Source organism: Thalassophryne amazonica, chromosome 9 (assembly GCF_902500255.1).
Source record: "Thalassophryne amazonica chromosome 9, fThaAma1.1, whole genome shotgun sequence".
Lineage (NCBI taxonomy): Eukaryota > Metazoa > Chordata > Actinopteri > Batrachoidiformes > Batrachoididae > Thalassophryne > Thalassophryne amazonica.
The window spans coordinates 3,743,993-3,763,197 of NC_047111.1; the positions used below are offsets into that span (position 1 = coordinate 3,743,993).

The 19,205-nt window shown below is 42.2% G+C and overlaps 1 protein-coding gene across 1 annotated transcript in view; it reads right to left on the bottom strand.

The window, feature by feature from the left end:
• Positions 1–19,205, bottom strand: part of ap2b1 (adaptor related protein complex 2 subunit beta 1) — a 267,540-nt gene that overhangs the window by 181,581 nt on the left and 66,754 nt on the right. Inside the window, exons 8-9 of the mRNA XM_034177495.1 lie at positions 7,303–7,423; positions 6,936–7,031 (exon numbers count right to left, since the gene is read on the bottom strand). Coding sequence (XP_034033386.1) covers positions 6,936–7,031; positions 7,303–7,423 — 217 coding nt within the window. The remainder of the gene's footprint in view (positions 1–6,935; positions 7,032–7,302; positions 7,424–19,205) is intronic.

Consider the following 19,205-nt stretch of genomic DNA (forward strand, 5'->3'; position numbering starts at 1 on the left):
TCACAACCACACCTTACGGTAGAGCGCTGTACGACATTGAATCCATCCACATTGATACCCTTACCTGAGGATGGTGAGCCGCACAATTGTCTTGATGTAGCTACGGTCTGTACGAAAGCACGCCCAGACCTCCAGGACACACCCATCCCAAACAGTACAATTGTGTATGTGGATGGTTCTTCCACTGACAAAGCTTATGGACAAACACAATCTGGATATGCTGTTGTCACAAATTCAGAAGTATTGGATTCTGCTTCATTGCCATCGTCATTTTCAGCACAAGCAGCTGAATTAGTTGCTTTAACTGCAGCTTGCTATCTGTTTAAAGGTACGGCTGTATCAATTTATACAGACAGCCAGTACGCTTTCAGCACAGTGCATGTGTTTGCAAAACTGTGGGAGGAGCGTGGAATGGTGACATCATCTGGAAAGCCAGTGACTCATGCCACTCTCCTAACTGCCCTACTGCAAGCTGTGAAGTTGCCTCAACAAATTGCTATATGCAAATGTGCGGCTCACACCAAAGGCTCTGACAGTGTTTCAAAAGGAAATGACGTTGCTGACAAAACCGCAAAGGCGGCAACAGCTCTTTCTATTTTTCTCCTATATGACACCCCTCCGGATATGACCACAAAAGAAACCCATATTGCCAAAAAATATGTTTAAATGGGCAGCTATTATGAGCCATGGCGTGACGCATGTCTCATCAGGGGGTATGATATCGCAATTGCAATCTATTTTTTGTCTTTATGGGTTCGATGCATATGCAAAACAGCATTGTAGAGCATGCATGACATGTGCAAAACACAACTCACAAGGCAATTTGAGACCCCAAAGAGGCAAATTTCCAACACCACAATATCCCTTTCAAGTGATTCATATGGATTATATACAGCTGAGTAAACATGAAGGGAAGGAATTTTGTTTAGTCATAATTGATGCCTTCTCAAAATGGGTAGAATTGTTCCCTACAAAACATGCAGGTGCACTTACAGTGGCTAAGGCATTGTGCAAAGACATCATTCCATGATTTGGAATACCAGAAACAGTCTATTCAGATAATGGAGCACATTTTGTTAATACAATAGTGCAATACGTAGGAGAAGCGCTACAGGTCAATCTCAAAAATCATTGTGCTTATCAACCACACAGTGCCGGATTAGTGGAAAGGACAAAGGGCACATAAAAGGGCGCAATAAAAATAAGATTAAGGAAATGTATAGAAGAGACAAAACAAACCTGGATTGAATGTTGGACCTAGTAAAATTGTATATGAGAATAACACCAACACCATCAGGGTTAACACCATTTGAGATACTTTATGGACGACCATATCGTCTACCAATTTTGACATGGATACTAAAACAGCAGATGAGGAACAAACATTAGCAAATTTTATGAAAAAGACATTAACACAGAAAGAGATAACTTAAACACATTTACTGCCGAATAATTTTGATCTTCCACAGGACGGCCTTCCAGTAGTCTAGCCAGGAGACTGGGTGTTCATCAGAGTCCAGTCCTCGTTGGGAAGGTCTATACCAAGTGCTGTTAACAACACCAACTGCAGTAAAGATAGCGGAGAGATCAACGTGGATACATCACTGTAAGATACAGCGTGTGTTGGCGGCCTCCACAGTGGAAGGGGAAGTCTGGCTACAAAGGGAGTCTATTTAATTAGCAATAGATTGTCTCAATGCCAGTGAAGCAGGGAGATCCTTGCACTATTAGGTGAGGTGGTTAACAACACTGTATCCTAGCAATCATGACTGAACTACAGCAGACCCCGGAGCGGCGTGCTCAGCGCCGCCGCTGCCGGACTGTTGGTAGGGCAGCCGGTTGCGTTGTGATCTTAGTGTGTTTCGTGCTCCTCGGATTCCTGGCCTGGTGGAATGGAATTACGTTACTAATTGTTATGTTTGTTCACAGATACCTATATCCTCAACACACCCAGCTCTGACGGCTAAACCGTACCCTGCTAGGGTGACAGAATGTCTTATCATACGGATGCATAATCAAACTGTATTTCGGGGGCAGCAGTTCTCAGCAAATCTGATAAGATGTAACACCACTTGCCTCAGTGCAACCACTTATATGATAGGGATTTCAACAGAGGACGTACAAGCGTGCCCAAGTGCTGCTCCATTGACTAGACTGAAGGGAAATGCAAAAATATCATCACGTTAAATTGTCATCACAACGGCCATTCCCAATTTGCTTTTACGGGACAGGGAATAAAAATGTAGGTAAAATTAAGAAACGTCTGTGTACCCAAACGTATGTTTTATCAAATAATTTAAGCCTAACCAAAACATAATATGTGGATGGTACTTATCTTCATCACATTGGACGGGGATGTAATTATACAGGCTCCTGTCCATGGGGAACGGATGAATCATGTGCTTATGTTAGTAAGTTTTTGCTACCACCTATAAATGGTACTCCGGTGTATGATGACATCTATTGGCTTTATGGTTCCAGACTGTACATGAGTCTCCCACCAAATTGGGGTGGTGTGTGTGCACCTACCCAGGTGACTGACCATACATATGTGGTAGGACCTCCACAGAGAAGAATGGCAGCACCAGACGGAGGAGATTGATATACCCAGATGTGTTACCACATGATCACATGTGGGGCTCGGATGTACTAAAGGACCAAAAAATTGTGGTCTGTAGGAGATAAAATAGCACATTCATTGTTCCCCTGGATAGGAGTGGGAAAAAATTCATTAATGATTGAAACTCTGAATTATCGATTGGGTCTGTTCATGAATGTAACTAAAAAAATAGTAGCAGCTCAAAACACTGAAATAGATGCTTTACGTACCATGGTGATGCAAAATCGCATGGTTTTAGACTTGCTTACTGGTTCACAGGGAGGAGTTTGTGTTCTGCTGAACACAACATGCTGTACTTTCATCCCAGACTCCATTCATTCAGTGGATATGCAGGACGCATTGGAAGAGCTGAATAAACTTCGTGATGCAATGCATAAAGACACCCTAGCCGTGAACCGGTGGAATCCCTGGTCCTGGTTGACTTCAGGACCATGTTGGCAGTTACTATTGAAAATGGTGACACCAGTTATTATAGTCCTAATTCTGATTGGACTTTGCATGTGTTGTGTGATCCCTTATATCAAAACAATGGTTGGCAAAATGGTGTCAAATACATTTGTACAGTGTAATCTGGCCTTCCAACAAACTATGCCAAAATATCAAGCATTGAAACAGTCAGACCTTAGTGGAGAAAACTGTAATGACTGTACTGAGAATTATGATGATATTGAAAAGCTCACAACTCCAGTTCAAGCTTGAACTGTTGACGTGATGAGTTAACACACTCTTAGCCTATGAAGCTTTAGCTGAAAAAGTAATAAGACAAGTGGTGTAGTCGAATAATACAGAAAAAACAGTTCATTTATACCAGTCGGTAGGAGTGATGTATGGTGGTGGTGTGGTGATAACAGAATCTTTGACAGACTGCCACGAAATGTGTCAGGTTATTGTGCATTAATATCATTATTGTTACCCATGACCCCTGAAGACGTTACGACATATGCAGCCTCTCTTATTCCTGAGGATTGGCAGAAAGGCATAGCCAGACATAGAGTAAAAAGAGATTGGAAAGGAGTAGGAAATCCAACATATATTGACGCAATAGGAGTCCCCAGAGGAGTGCCTGACGAGTATAAACTGGTTGATCAAATAGCAGCTGGATTCGAATCTTCCATCTGTTGGTGGTGTTCAATTAATAAAAACGTGGACAGAATAGATTAAGTTAATAAACTAACTAACTAAGCTGGGTGATGCCTACTGTATGTTTAACAGGTGATAAACAGGTGGGAAATGTTAAGGATTTTATATATATATATATATGTTATCACTGTTAAACATTTGTACCTTCGTCTTCTTTCTCATGAGAACGGTGTTGTGCTGTTTTGCACCTGTCTTAACCAAGCCTGAGAATTCAATTTTGTTTTAGCACTCTGGGGTCAATCTGAGCTGGGAATGAAGGGCTGGATGTACTTATTATTATAATATAACTTTGTTTTCGCAGCCTCTTAACGACTGGGAGTAAGAGAACGTTTTGACTGTTGTGATGTGGTGCTTAGTGTGAAGGAGTGTGAAGGACAGGACACTTCAGGCAGATGCAGAACAGCTGATAACTGCAACAGACGAACGAGATGTGCTGACCTGTGTAAAAGAAAGTGTCCTTCCTTACAGCTGCACTTATTGACGTATGCGTTTATGTTACGGGAAGAAACTTGTCTTGCGTCATCACCCCCACCCTTAGGACAAGTTTTTTGTTTATGTGATGAGGGCGTCTCTTAATAAAAAGAGCGGAAAAGCAGGCCAGACTTTAGTGTAGCCTTGGTGTACAGCCTGGCCGCACTCCGCGCGTAAAATTTGACTTTCTGTCTCACTGGTGTTTCTTGACTCTGTTTGTCTTGTTAAAGGTTTTAAAAATGTTTGGAGGAGAAAATACCCAATACCTGCATCAGACTGGAGCACTCTTTATAGTAGGGGCAGAGCTGAAAGCTGATGGGGGATTTTCATCAATTTCCGTGGTGGAAGTCAATGAGGTAGTCAAACAACTCTGCAGTGGTAAAGCCCCGGGGGTTGATGAGATCAATCCAGAAATGCTGAAGGCTCTGGGTGTGGAGGGACCATCTTGGATGAGATGTCTCTTCAACACTGCGTTGAGGTCTGGGACAGTGCCTAAGGAGTGGCAAACTGGGGTGGTGGTCCCCATATTTTAAAAGGGGGACCAAAGAGTGTGTGCCAATTACACGGGCATCACACACTACTCAGCCTCCCTGGTAAAGTCTACTCCAGGGTGCTGGAAAGGAGGGTTCGGCCCATTGTCGAACCTCTGATTAAAGAAGAACAATGCGGTTTCCGTCCTGGTTGTGGAACAACTGACCAGCTCTTCACTCTCACAAGGATCCTGGAGAGTGCCTGGGAGTATGCCCATCCAGTCTACATGTGTTTTGTGGATAAATGAGAGCTGTGTTCGGGTGCTCAGCAGTAAGTCGGACTCGTTTCCGGGTGAGGTTGGCCTCCGCCAGGGGGTGCCTTGTCACCAATCCTGTTTGTGATATTCATGGACAGGATATCAAGGCAGAGTCGGGGGGGGGGGGGGGGGGGGGGTGGTTCCAGTTTGGTGGGCTCAGGGTCTCATCACTGCTTTTTGCAGATGATGTGGTCCTGCTGGCTTCATCGGCCTGTGACCTCCAACACTCACTGGATCAGTTAACAGCCAAGTGTGAAGCAGCTGGGATGAGGATCAGCACCTCTAAATCTGAGGCCATGGTTCTCAGCAGGAAACCAATGGATTGCCTACTCCGGGTAGGGAATGAGGTCTTGCCCCAAGTGAAGGAGTTCAAGTACCTCGGGGTCTTGTTCACGAGTGAGGGGACAATGGAGCGCGAGACTGGCCGGAGAATTGGTGCAGCGGGGGTGGTGTTGCATTCGCTCTATCGTACTGTTGTGATGAAAAGGGAGCTGAGCCAAAAGGTGAAGCTCTCAATCTACTGGTCAATCTTCGTGCCTACTCTCACCTGTGGTCATGAAAGGAGCCAGCTGAGGTGGCGGTTGAAACGGTTGAAGATGACTGACTGACTGACTGATGACTGGAGCCCATGGATCCCCACGGGCAATAGGCTAGCTATATTTGCAAATTGTAAAAAAAATAATGATTTTGAAATATTTTATAAAATAAATAAAAATATAAAAATAATAAGTTGGACAGGAGAGCATGACACTTGAACCAAAGTTGTTCTATAGATCATTACCTTCAAATTGATACAAAATATGAAACTTTTGCATCAATGTGAAATGAGTGAGTGCTGGGGCACTCCACTAAAAACCCCAGATGTTCTAAAGCACGTGCACATTCATGGTCATTTCCAATCAGAAACACCTTCAATTAATTATATATGGTAATAATGAAAAAAGTAACAAGAGAGTGAAGAAAATAAACTTTTGTGAAGCAGAGGTCAAGGTGCAGATGAAAAATCTAAAAATAATGAACATAAATGCATCACTAGGTGGCAAAATCTGGTCCAGCAGTGGTTTATAAAGACCATTCAGCTGTGGTGTTAAATGTTTTTGCTTTATTTAGAGATCACAATCACTTTATTAAGGCTGTCCTTTATTCAGATAAAAACTTTCCTAATGAAATTTGAGAAGTGAAAATAACACAGGCCTATTGATAATATAATATTTCAGGAGAGAAGACATTTCCTTTGTGTCTTTCACTGGCAGGTGAAGAGTGAGCTGGTCGTTGCTGAAGTCAAAAGCTGTCATTTAGTTCACACGGGTGTCTTCTGCAGGTTCCGACATCAATGAGGCGACATGACTGTTTTCACATAATTACTAATTGCGTACTTATTAACTAGATGCTGTCTGTAAAAACTGTCAGAAGTGTGAGAATATTTACACACATTCCAACATCCAAGTACAAGTTGATAAATTCCATACTTTGTGTATAGATGTATGCATGGTTAAAGCACAAATCTGGGCGTACCAAAGGTTGATAACTGAGGGCTCAGGTTTACGAGTATTTGACTGACTTCTTGTTATGTCCATCTTGATGAACATGATGATGAAATCAGTTGATGGACAAGGTGATTCCTTTGCCCCCAGCACCTCTGAAATTCTTTATTGCAGGGGACATAATTAGCTCTGACTTCAACGTTTAGGTGAGTTGAGCCAGCGGACATATGGCGCTCTCGCTTCACACTACGTCACTCTGGAATGTGTAAATACATAAACAAGTATTGCAAAACCATGAATTCTGTCATTGCACATTGAAGCATCCTGTTACAGCCCGAATGGCTGGATCTCCCATGATTCACTTTTGGTCTGTAAATTAATTCAATCTGAGCACATGACAGCACAGTTGTGTGGTGACAAAAAGCTTTCTTACCTCCACTTTGATGGCACAGCGACCAATGGCTCGCACTGCCTTACGGACAAAGTCAACATCCACCTCAGTGGCGTATTCCTTCAGTTCAGCTAGCACCTGCCGGGGGGTGGGGGGGGCAGAAGAAGAAGAAGAAGTGGCTTTATTGTCATTGTACATACATACATCCATACATACAATGAAGCAGTCAAATCATGTGCACATCAGCCGTTGTTAATGAGTTCAGTTTCAATGTTTTGTATTCTGAAGAGGAGCTGGAGTTAGGACAATGACATGTCCAGGACCTCAGGCACCTGGATTACCCTGCACCCTGAGAGGACCAGCTGTCGGGCCTCTGTTAGTCAGTTTGTGGCTGTGAATGAACGTCTACCTGGGCAATGTTAGCCTGGGAGGCCAACCGGATCATGATGTCCAGTTTCTCCAGTTTGACATAGATGGGATCATTGTACTTGACAAAGAACACTTTGATTTCCTGCTTCAGGATTTCAGGCCTGCACAAAAAAATACAAATGCAAATCAAGTCAAACACACGTCAGCATCCCTCATGTCATGTGTGAGTCCGATGTGTGTTCTAAAACTTTGCCCAGATGCAGAAGGGATGTAAAAACACCTTTCTGTGCATCCGCTTCAGCATCCCTTGTGTGTCACCGTCGTCTCCCGTGGAGTTGGGCCATTTCATAGGACATCAGATTTCCACCAAGATCTGCTGTCTTTTGTGACATATATGCTTGATTTGGGCAGTTTGCAGTGGTCTAGAAGCATGACATATTTCCTCACTGTTTGTGCGCCTCAGAGAGAGTGCAAGAGCAACGAGAGCTGTGCTCCATGTCCGCTTGTGATGAGTTGAAACCGGAGCTTTCAGAATCCCAGAATGAACCATCAGTCACAGGAAAAGTAGAAGACACATTTCTCCACCTGATCTCTGCTCAAAGTTTTGAACACACGCAAAACTTTCTGACAAACTCGTGGAATCAGGTGACAAGGATCACAGCAACAACAAGGGCGCATGCTCGTGCAGCGACCAGCAGCAAATGGGAACATCTCTGTCTCGTTTTTGATATACATATGAGTCTGTTTGAGTATCAAGGTGTGTAAACAGTTTCTGACTTGTGCATTAAGAAGAAGGACCTGTTTTTATTGTCCCTTGAACACTGTGTCGGGAATGGAGCATGTTGCTCTGTTTTTGCTGTGGACGCTGTGTCATGCCGTCATCAGCCTCAGCCCTCCCGCTGGAGAGTTTACGCGGATCCAGCATAGCAGGGATCTTCTTCTGCAATGGGAATATTCATTGCCTGCGGACCCTACTTTGGACCTCCTTTTACCGAGAGTTGATCTATCGGATTATTTTAAAAACTCTCAATATGTTTCTCCTCACAGAACCAGGAAGCAAGGGAAAAGGGGCGGCGCGTGTCAGCGGCTGCGGAGACAAGCCATGAATCGGGTCCCCCTGCCGTCTATGATTCTGATGAATGTGCAGTCACTCAGAAACAAAGTTGACGAGCTACAGGCACAAATACGTTTCCAACATGAATTCACGGAGGCGTGCCTGTTAGCGATAATGGAATCCTGGCTTATGGCTAATGACGCTGACGCAAATTTGGCACTGGATAACTTCGGGGAACCCCTTCGTCTCGATCGTGACGTAGATGTGACTGGCAAATCACAAGGGGGAGGAGTGTGTCTTTACGACAATGAGCGCTGGTGTAAGAATGTCATTGTGAGAGACAAACTCTGCATTGAAGATGTAGAGCTTTGAGCGGTGTCCTTACGCCCACCATATCTACCCCGAGAATTTCCACAAATATCTGTTATTGTGGCGTATGTGCATCCCAAAGCAAAAGTCGACAGAGCGTCTGAGACTATTTTTAATGTGACTCAAAAGCTGCAGTCTAGATGTCCAGATGCGCCCATCTTTGTTCTTGGTGATTTTAACCAATGCTCTCTGAAACATGTTCTGAGGAACTTTTATCAGTATGTTACATGCGCAACTAGGCAAAATAAAATCTTGGACATGTGTTATGGTTCGGTTAAAGGAGCGTAAACAACCCCTGGCAAAAATTATGGAATCACCGGCCTCGGAGGATGTTCATTCAGTTGTTTAATTTTGTAGAAAAAAAGCAGATCACAGGCATGACACAAAACTAAAGTCATTTCAAATGGCAACTTTCTGGCTTTAAGAAACACTATAAGAAATCAGGAAAAAAAAAATTGTGGCAGTCAGTAACGGTTAATTTTTTAGAGCAAAAAAATATGGAATCACTCAATTCTGAGGAGAAAATTATGGAATCATGAAAAACAAAAGAACGCTCCAACACATCACTAGTATTTTGTTGCACCACCTCTGGCTTTTATAACAGCTTGCAGTCTCTGAGGCATGGACTTAATGAGTGACAAACAGTACTCTTCATCAATCTGGCTCCAACTTACTCTGATTGCTGTTGCCAGATCAACTTTGCAGGTTGGAGTCTTGTCATGGACCATTTTCTTCAACTTCCACCAAAGATTTTCAGTTGGATTAAGATCTGGACTATTTGCAGGCCATGACATTGACCCTATGTGTCTTTTTGCAAGGAATGTTTTCACAGTTTTTGCTCTATGGCAAGATGCATTATCATCTTGAAAAAACATCCTTTCAATTGATGGGATAAGAAAAGTGTCCAAAATATCAACGTAAACTTGTGCATTTATTGATGATGTAATGACAGCCATCTCCCCAGTGCCTTTACCTGACATGCAGCCCCATATCATCAATGACTGTGGAAATTTACATGATCTCTTCAGGCAGTCATCTTTAGAAATCTCATTGGAACGGCACCAAACAAAAGTTCCAGCATCATCACCTTGCCCAATGCAGATTCGAGATTCATCACTGAATATGACTTTCATCCAGTCATCCACAGTCCACATTTGCTTTTCCTTAGCCCATTGTAACCTTGTTTTTTTCTGTTTAGGTGTTAATGATGGCTTTTGTTTAGCTTTTCTGTATGTAAATCCCATTTCCTTTAGGCGGTTTCTTACAGTTCAGTCACAGACGTTGACTCCAGTTTCCTCCCATTCATTCCTCATTTGTTTTGTTGTGCATTTTCAATTTTTGAGACATAGTGCTATAAGTTTTCTGTCTTGACGCTTTGATGTCTTCCTTGGTCACCAATATGTTTGCCTTTAACAACCTTCCCATCTTGTTTGTATTTGGTCCAGAGTTTAGACACAGCTGACTGTGAACAACCAACATCTTTTGCAACACTGCGTGATGATTTACCCTATTTTAAGAGTTTGATAATCCTCTCCTTTGTTTCAATTGACATCTCTCGTGTTGGAGCCATGATTCATGTCAGTTCACTTGGTGCAACAGCTCTCCAAGGTGTGATCACTCCTTTTTAGATGCAGACTAACGAGCAGATCTGATTTGATGCAGGTGTTAGTTTTGGGGATGAAAATTTACAGGGTGATTCCATAATTTATTCCTCAGAATTGAGTGAGTCCATATTTTTTTCCCTCTGCTTGGTCTAAAAAAGTAACCGTTACAGACTGCCACAATTTTTTTTCTTGATTTCTTATAGTGTTTCTTAAAGCCAGAAAGTTGCCATTTGAAATGACTTTAGTTTTGTGTCATGTCTGTGATCTGCTTTTTTTCTACAAAATTAAACAACTGAATGAACATCCTCTGAGGCCGGTGATTCCAGAATTTTTGCCAGGGGTTGTAGGGCCTACTCTCTCCCACCTTTGGGGAGTTCTGACCACAACTGCGTGCAGCTCATCCCAACGTATCGCTCTGTTTTGAGGACGGGCAGAGCTTTGACCAGGCGGTCCAAGCTGTGGACGGAGGATGCTGTTATGGGCCTTCAAGGCTGCTTTGAAAGCACTGACTGGGATATTTTTACAGAAAGCTCATCTGATATTGATGAGCTGACTGATGTTATCAGCAGCTATGTAACCTTCTGTGAAGATCTTTTGATTCCTAAAAAGACTGTTAAAATATATCCGAACAGTAAACCTTGGTTTTCAAGATCTGTAAGAATTTTAATCAACAGGAAAATGAAAGCCTTTTGTGAGGGAAATCGGGAAGACGTGCTAAAGCTTCAAAGGGAGATTAAAACTGAGATCAGGAAGGCTAAATTGGGTTATAAGACCAAACTAGAAAAACAATTTAGCCAAAACGAAATGGGCTCCATTTGGGATGGTTTAAATTTGATTTAAGTAGGACTCCTTCAAGCTGAAGAAGGAGTCCTACTTATCTTTGTTGGTAGGTGGGACCCCAGAGGCAGCTGACAGGTACTGGCAGGCCAAGCGTGCCGCAGCCCGTGCGATCGCAGAGGCAAAAATTTGGGTCTGGGAGGAGTTCGGGGAGGCTATAGAGGAGGACTATCGGTCGGCCTCGAAGAGATTCTGGCAAACCGTCCGACGCCTCAGGAGGCGGAAGCAGCTCTCCAACAGCACTGTTTACGGTGCGGGTGGGGAGCTGTTGACCCTGACTGGGGATGTTGTCGGGCGGTGGAAGGAGTACTTCGAGGATCTCCTCAATCCCATCGTCACGTCTTCCGAAGAGGAAGCAGAGACTGGGGACTCAGAGGCGGACTCATCCATTACCCAGGCCGAAGTCACCGAGGTGGTTAGAAAGCTCCTCGGTGGATGCATTATCTATTATTATCTAAGTCTCTGGATGTTGTGGGGCTGTCTTGGCTGACACGCCTCTGCAACATCGCGTGGCGATCGGGGACAGTGCCTCTGGACTGGCAGACAGGGGTGGTGGTCCCTCTGTTTAAGAAGGGGGACCGAGGGTGTGTTCCAACTATAGGGGGATCACACTCCTCAGCCTCCCCGGTAAGGTCTATTCCAGAGTACTGGAGAGGAGAATTCGACCGATGGTCGAACCTCGGATTCAGGAGGAGCAGTGTGGTTTTCGTCCTGGTCGCGGCACACTGGACCAGCTCTACACGCTCCATCGGGTGCTCGAGGGTTCATGGGAGTTTGCCCAACCAGTCCACATGTGTTTTGTGGATCTGGAGAAGGCGTTCGACCGTGTCCCTTGGAGCACGCTGTGGGAAGTGCTCCGGGAGTACGGGGTCCGGGGTCCTTTGTTAAGGGCTATCTGGTCCCTGTACGACCACAGCAGGAGCTTGGTTCGCATTGCCGGTAGTAAGTCAAACCTGTTTCCAGTGCACGTTGGCCTCCGCCAGGGCTGCCCTTTGTCACCGGTTCTGTTCATTATTTTTATGGACAGAATTTCTAGGTGCAGCCAGGGTGTAGAGGGGGTCTGGTTTGGGAACCACAGAATCTCGTCTCTGCTGTTTGCGGACGATGTGGTTCTGTTGGCTTCGTCAAATCAGGACCTTCAGCGTGCACTGGGGCAGTTTGCAGTCAAGTGTGAAGCGTCCGGGATGAAAATCAGCACCACCAAATCCGAGGCCATGGTTCTCGACCAGAAAAAGGTGCTTTGCCCGCTTCAGGTTGGTGGAGTCTCCTTGCCTCAAGTGGAGGAGTTTAAGTATCTCGTGGTCTTGTTCACGAGTGAGGGACGGATGGAGCGTGAGATCGATAGACGGATCGGTGCAGCATCTGCAGTGATGCGGTCGCTGTATTGGACCGTCGTGGTGAAGAGAGAGCTGAGTAGGGGGGCAAAGCTCTTGATTTACCGATCGATCTACGTTCCGATCCTCACCTATGGTCATGAGATTTGGCTCATGACCGAAAGAACGAGATCGCGAGTACAAGCGGCGGAGATGAGTTTCCTCCGCAGGGTGGCTGGGCGCTCCCTTAGAGATAGGGTGAGGAGCTCGGTCACTCGGGAGGAGCTCGGAGTCGAGCCGCTGCTCCTCCACGTCGAAAGGAGTCAGTTGAGGTGGCTCGGGCATCTTTTCCGGATGTCCCCTGGACGCCTCGTTGGAGAGGTGTTCTGGGCACGTCCCACTGGGAGGAGGTCCCGGGGAAGACCCAGGACACGCTGGAGGGACTACATCTCTCGGCTGGCTTGGGAACGCCTTGGGGTTCCCCCGGAGGAGCTGGGGGAGGTGTGTGTGGATCGGGAGGTCTGGGCGGCTTTGCTTGAGCTGCTGCCCCCATGACCCGACTCTGGATAAAGCGGAAGAAAATGGATGGATGGATGGATGGATGGATAAATTTGATTTTAGGATCAAATAGGAAGAAAAATAATAATCACAAGATAATTCTTAATGAAATTAAATCTGGAAAAGAACTGGCCCAAAATTTTAATTCTTTTTACTTGAGATTTGAGTCTCTGGATTTTCATCATGAAAACTGTAAATGCAAAAATGACTTGTTATGCCCAGGTTCTCCTCCTTTTAATGAACAGGCTGTGGTTACTTGTTTCAGAAGAACCAAGGCTGAAAAAAGTTCGGGGCCAGACAATATCTGTGGCCGTTTATTATCCTCTTGTGCAGAACAACTAGGCCCAGTCTTTTTTGATATATTTCAAAGGTCAGTCAACGAACAGAGGGTTCCTAATGTTTGGAAACAAAGCACAATAATCCCTGTGGCCAAAACCAAATCCCCCAAGGTCTTCAATGATTTTAGACCTGTGGCTCTTACTTCATTAGTAATGAAGTCTTTTGAAAAATTGATGAAGAATGAACTTCTTTCACAGGTGGAGCATTTACTCGATCCTTTTCAGTTTGCTTATAGGGCTGGTCGAGGCGTGGAGGATGCTACTGCCACCCTCTTAAATTAGGTCCTGAAGCATTTAGAAAGTCCTAAGGCACATGCACGTCTTCTTTTTTTAGACTTTTCTCCTGCTTTTAACACTATCCAACCACATATTTTAATAAATAAGCTTGTTAAGGATTTTAAACTGGATTTTACTATGGCAGGTTGGATTTTGAACTTTTTAACAGGGAGCTCTCAGTGAGTGAGGGTAAATGGTTGCCTTTCTGATGTTTTATATTCCTCAACAGGCTCACCACAGGGTTGCGTGCTGTCCCCTCTCTTGTATATTTTGTATACTAGTGACTGTCGCAGCCACTATAAGAATCGCCATATATTAAAATTTGCAGATGATTCTGTTATAATCAGTCTCCTGCATGGTGATGAAAGGGAACATGGCCCTGTCGTGGCAGATATGGTTCAGTGGTGTGACGACTCCTTCTTGCAGCTGAATGTTGTCAAGACAAAAGATATGGTTATGACTTTCGGAAACGGATGACCTCACCCAAAACCACTACAATCAAAGGCCAACAGGTGAAGCATGTGGACAACTATAAATACTTGGGAATACTGATCAATAGCAAGTTGAACTTTAATGACAACGCAGACCTGCTGTACAAGAAGGGTCAGCAGCATCTGTTTTGTCTTCGTAAGTTGTCATATTTTCAAGTGGACAGGACAATAATGACCCTATTTTATAAATCTTGTATTGAACCGGTTTTAACTTTTTCGATGATGTGCTGGTACGGAAATCTCAGCATTAAAGCAAGGAAGCCACTTCATAACATTGTAGAATTGTGCAGCAAGCTTTTGGGGGCCCAGCAGACCTCACTGTCTGACTTGTTTTCCAGACAGGTGAGGAGGAAGGCTCAGAGAATTTTATCTGATCTGGCCCACCGTTTCCATGGTGAATTTTGTTATTTGCCATCTGGAGCGAGGCTTAGGTTTCCTACAGTGAGGAGTAACAGATATAAGCATTCCTTTGTACCTGTGGCTATCTCTGTTCTGAATGCTGACCAGAGGAGAGAAGCAGGTACTTAGGGTTGATGGCAAATCGTGTTAGGTAACTCGGTTCCTTTTCCATTGATCCAGGTCTGTACTGTGTCCCCTTTGTGTACTGAATGTTTGGTGTGTTTTGCGTTTCTTTTCTTTTCTTTTTATTCTGTGCTTTTCTGTATACCCATTGCTGTACAGCTTGTTGCTCCTTTGGAGACACTAAATAAATAAAGTGAAGTGAAAGAGAAGTGGCATCTTCTGCATTCGTCAGGTGCAGGTTCATAGTTCACAGCAAAGACGGAGACCACGGTGTGTAGGGTGCAACTCCCAAGCATGCCATGTAGGTTCCTGGCGTGCACTGTGCATTTCTACGACATCCTGTGGCATTGTTCATGATTTGCTGCTTGCACAAGGGAACAGACTCTGTCCCTGTGTGCACCCTTTGGACTTCCTCATTTGAGTGGTTTAGTCGCTTTCAGCATTATTTCATTATAAAAGACAGTGGAAACAATCAGAGCGCCACAGCTACACAAGCTGCTAGCTGTTGCTTTCACTGCGCATCCATCATTTCAAAGCATCGCAGAATATCGCCTCATTTCTGCTAAAACAGCCTCGTTTCTGCTTAAAACTGACTTTAGAATGATTTAAAAGGTTTTACCTTGTTATCTGGGCCCAGTTTCATAAAGCAGTCTAATCTTGTTTAGTCAAATAAACTCACTTAGTTGACTAGTTTTTTTACGTTAGTTGTTGCACAAAGCGCTTAGTCGGCTGAAGTTTCAGGTTACCCGAATAAACTTTCTGCCTGGGACAGAGGAGGCTAATCTTATTTTAGCTGATAAAACTTCAGTGTCTCACCTCAAAAAGTGGCAGCTACCATGCACCAACACTTGATGGAACACTGAAGAGCACCCCTACATCATTCGTATTCCTTCAAAAGGAGAACTTCCTCTGCTTTTGGTCGTGGTTGCAGCGGCCAACTGTTATGTGTTTGTGACCGTTCTCACATGAGCCACCGGGCGTCGCTGTTATGCCGAGCAGCATTATGTGCACAAAAAGGCTTCATGAAACTGTAAAAGCAGAAACTGAAGAGTGAAACTGCTAGGCTAAGTGCTGAGTACCCTTGTTCTGCATTCGTATGGGTCCGTAAATGTTAATAAAGCCAGTTAACGAAACAAAGGCTGGATAGTTCATGACAGCGACAAACCCAGAGGTAAACAAAACTGCTGCGCAAGAGAGCCATCTCTCGGCAACAGCACGCCTGTTTTCACAGGCCGTTATGCCTGTGAAAACAGTTGACTAAGGTAAAATGGCTAATCTACAAGTTTAAGAGTCGATGTGAAACGGTGATTAGATGGATAATGTTGGGTAACTAACTGTAGTCCACTAAGAAAGTTTAGTAGACTGAAAGATCAGACTGCTTTCTGAAACCGCACCCAGATGGTTAATAATCCCATTAATCCATTTGATCGCTTTGGGTGAAGAGACTCTGTCTCAGATGAGCTGCTGAGCTCCGAAAAGATGCATGTGCAGTGGAGGCAGGGAGGACCGATTTTTTTTTAGGGGGGTGGGTGGGGGGTCTGCGACACCAGAAGATTTTTTTTCTTTGTGCATGTGGTTTGGTGAAAACTTTACTCAAGCTTGATGGTGATTGAAATCAGGAGCTTGCCGCACAAATTCTCAATCACAGCATCAAGTTTGAAACATCTATTGGTAACTTTTGAAAGTCCAACATGCAACCCAGACAGAAGACAGTGATGCGCTCCACATTTAATGACGAGGCATGCTGTGTGACAGACCCCGTCACCAGTAAGTGAACCCAGGTTAGTCTAGATGTGTCCATCGTCAGCACAAAGTGACAGCCTTACCACAAGCAAACACGGCTGAAGAACAAAGTATGACCATATGAGCTGTATTTTGTGAACAGAAGAGATAAAAGGGGCGGTGGTGTTGCTCTGTACATAAAGGCAGATCTGATATGTACAATTGTAGAAGAAATGACAACTGTGGATGACATCATAGAAATTGTAACAGTGGAACTTGTACATGAAACATCTAAAAATATTTTAATCAGTTGTGTATACAGAGCACCAGACACTTGTGTTGTGAAATTTACAGATAGAATAATAGAGCTATTCCATCAAATTAAAAACAAAACGCTTTTTATATGTGGAGACTTTAACATTAACATAGAGAGCTCCAGTTGCCAAAGAATAAGTGATTTTGTGAATTCAATGTATAGTTTGGGGTTATTCCACTTGATAACAAAACCAACCAGAATCACATCGCAAAGTGCAACGGTAATTGATAATATATTTACAAATAGAACAGATGAAATTATCAGGAATGGGATCTTGATGACAGATGTTAGTGATCATTTACCAGTCTTTTCAATATTTAAATATAAAAATAGGTACAAGAAAAAAACAGTTATAAACTTTAAAAGAGACAAGTCAGTAAAAGCCTTAGAGGCATTAAAATATGATCTTAAAAATCAAAATTGGGAAGAAGTTTATGTCAGTGATGTTAATGTAGCATATAACTCATTTATGAAAATATTGATGAAATCATATAATAAAAACTGTAAATTAATAGAAATTAGTAAGAAAAGAGTAAATAAACCATGGCTGACAAAGGGAATAAAAAATGCTTGTGCAAAGAAAAACTATTTATACAGGTGCTTTTTAAAAATGCAAACAAAGGAAACAGAACACAGATACAAAAAATATAAAAATAAACTATTGACAATAATTAGGAAACAAAAAAAAGATTATTATAGTGAACAATTAAATAAGAATAAAGATAATATGAGGGCAACATGGGGAATTATAAAAAGTGTGATTGAAAGTGATGGAGCGAAAGCAACTTTTCCAAATTACTTTGTCAAAGAAAATAAAGAGATATATGACATAAAAGAAGTGGCAAATGGGTTTAATGATTATTTTTCAAATGTAGGATCAAGTCTGGTGGGAAATAAACCAATAGTAGAAGATACATTACATACACTTGTAAATACGGTCAATAGTATTTTCCTGGACAATGTGGAAAAAGATGAAATAAGAAATATTGTAAAAAACTGTGTAAGCAAAAGATCAACTGACCATGAAGATTTAGACATGATGACTGTAAAAAGTATAATAGAAACTGTTATTGAACCATTTACTTATATTTGCAATCTGTCTCTGTCAACAGGGATTTTTCCAGAAGAAATGAAAATTGCCAAGGTAGTCCCATTATATAAAAATGAAGACAAACATAAATTCTCTAATTACAGGCCAGTATCATTGCTTCCACAGTTTTCTAAAATTATGGAAAAAGTTTTTGTGACAAGGTTGGATAAATTCACTGAGAAACATATTTTAAATAATGCTCAGTATGGATTCAGAACAAAACATTCGACAGCTATGGCAATTATGGAATTAATAGAGAAAATATCAACAACAATAGAAAATAAGGATTATTTTGTAGGTATTTTTATTGACTTGAAAAAAGCTTTTGATGTTATTGACCACCAAGATTGCTTCACAAGTTACAACAATATGGAATAAGAGGTATTGCACATCAGTGGGTAAAAAGGTACTTGGAAAACAGAAAACAGTTTGTTCAGATAAATAATATCAAATCAGAATTGTGTAATATTGCTTATGGAGTACCACAAGGATCAGTACTTGGACCCAAACTGTTTATTTTGTATATCAATGATTTTGTGAATGTATCTAATGTGCTTGGTAGCATTTTATTTGCTGATGATACAACGCTGATATACAGGAAGTAGCACAAGTGATAAAAACAGAATTGGAAAAGGTTAAGCATTGGTTTGATATAAACAGACTGTCACTAAATATTAATAAGACAAATTTCATATTGTTTAATGACAGAGCAAAAAAAAAAAAACGTGTCATTACAAATAGATGGAATGGATATACAAAGGGTAAAAGAAATGAAATTTTTAGGAGTCATAATTGATGAAGATCTTACATGGAAGTCACACATAAATTACATAAAAGGAAAAATAGCGAAAGCCATTGCTGTTTTGCATAAAGTAAAATATTCATTAAATAGTTATGGTTTATTAACATTGTACAATTCATTGATTTTCCCATATTTAACTTATTGTGTAGAAATCTGGGGATCAACATATACAACTTATATACAACCTTTGTTTATTCTGCAGAAAAGGGCTTTAAGGGTGATTAGCAACAGTGGTTTTAGAGATCCATCTAATCCATTGTTCATTAAGTATAGGGTACTTAAATTTCGTGATTTGGTCGATTTGAAAATATTACAAACAATGTACCAAGCAAATAAAAATACTTTACCAACAAACATTCAAAATATGTTTGAGAAAAGAGTAAGTAGTTATAAACTGAAAGGAATAGAAGTCTTTAGAAAACCAAGATACAGAACCAGAGTAAAAGAACGGAGTATTGCAGTAAATGGTGTAAAATTATGGAACAATCCCAACAAAGAAATTAAAGAATTAAGGTCGCTTAAATTATTTAAAAAACGTATTAAACTAGATGTATTAAGTAAGTATGAAACTATAAAATAAGTTAGTGGGCTGTAAGGAAGTTAAAAAAAAAAATGTAATTTGTTAATAATGTATAAAATGTTTTAAGTTTA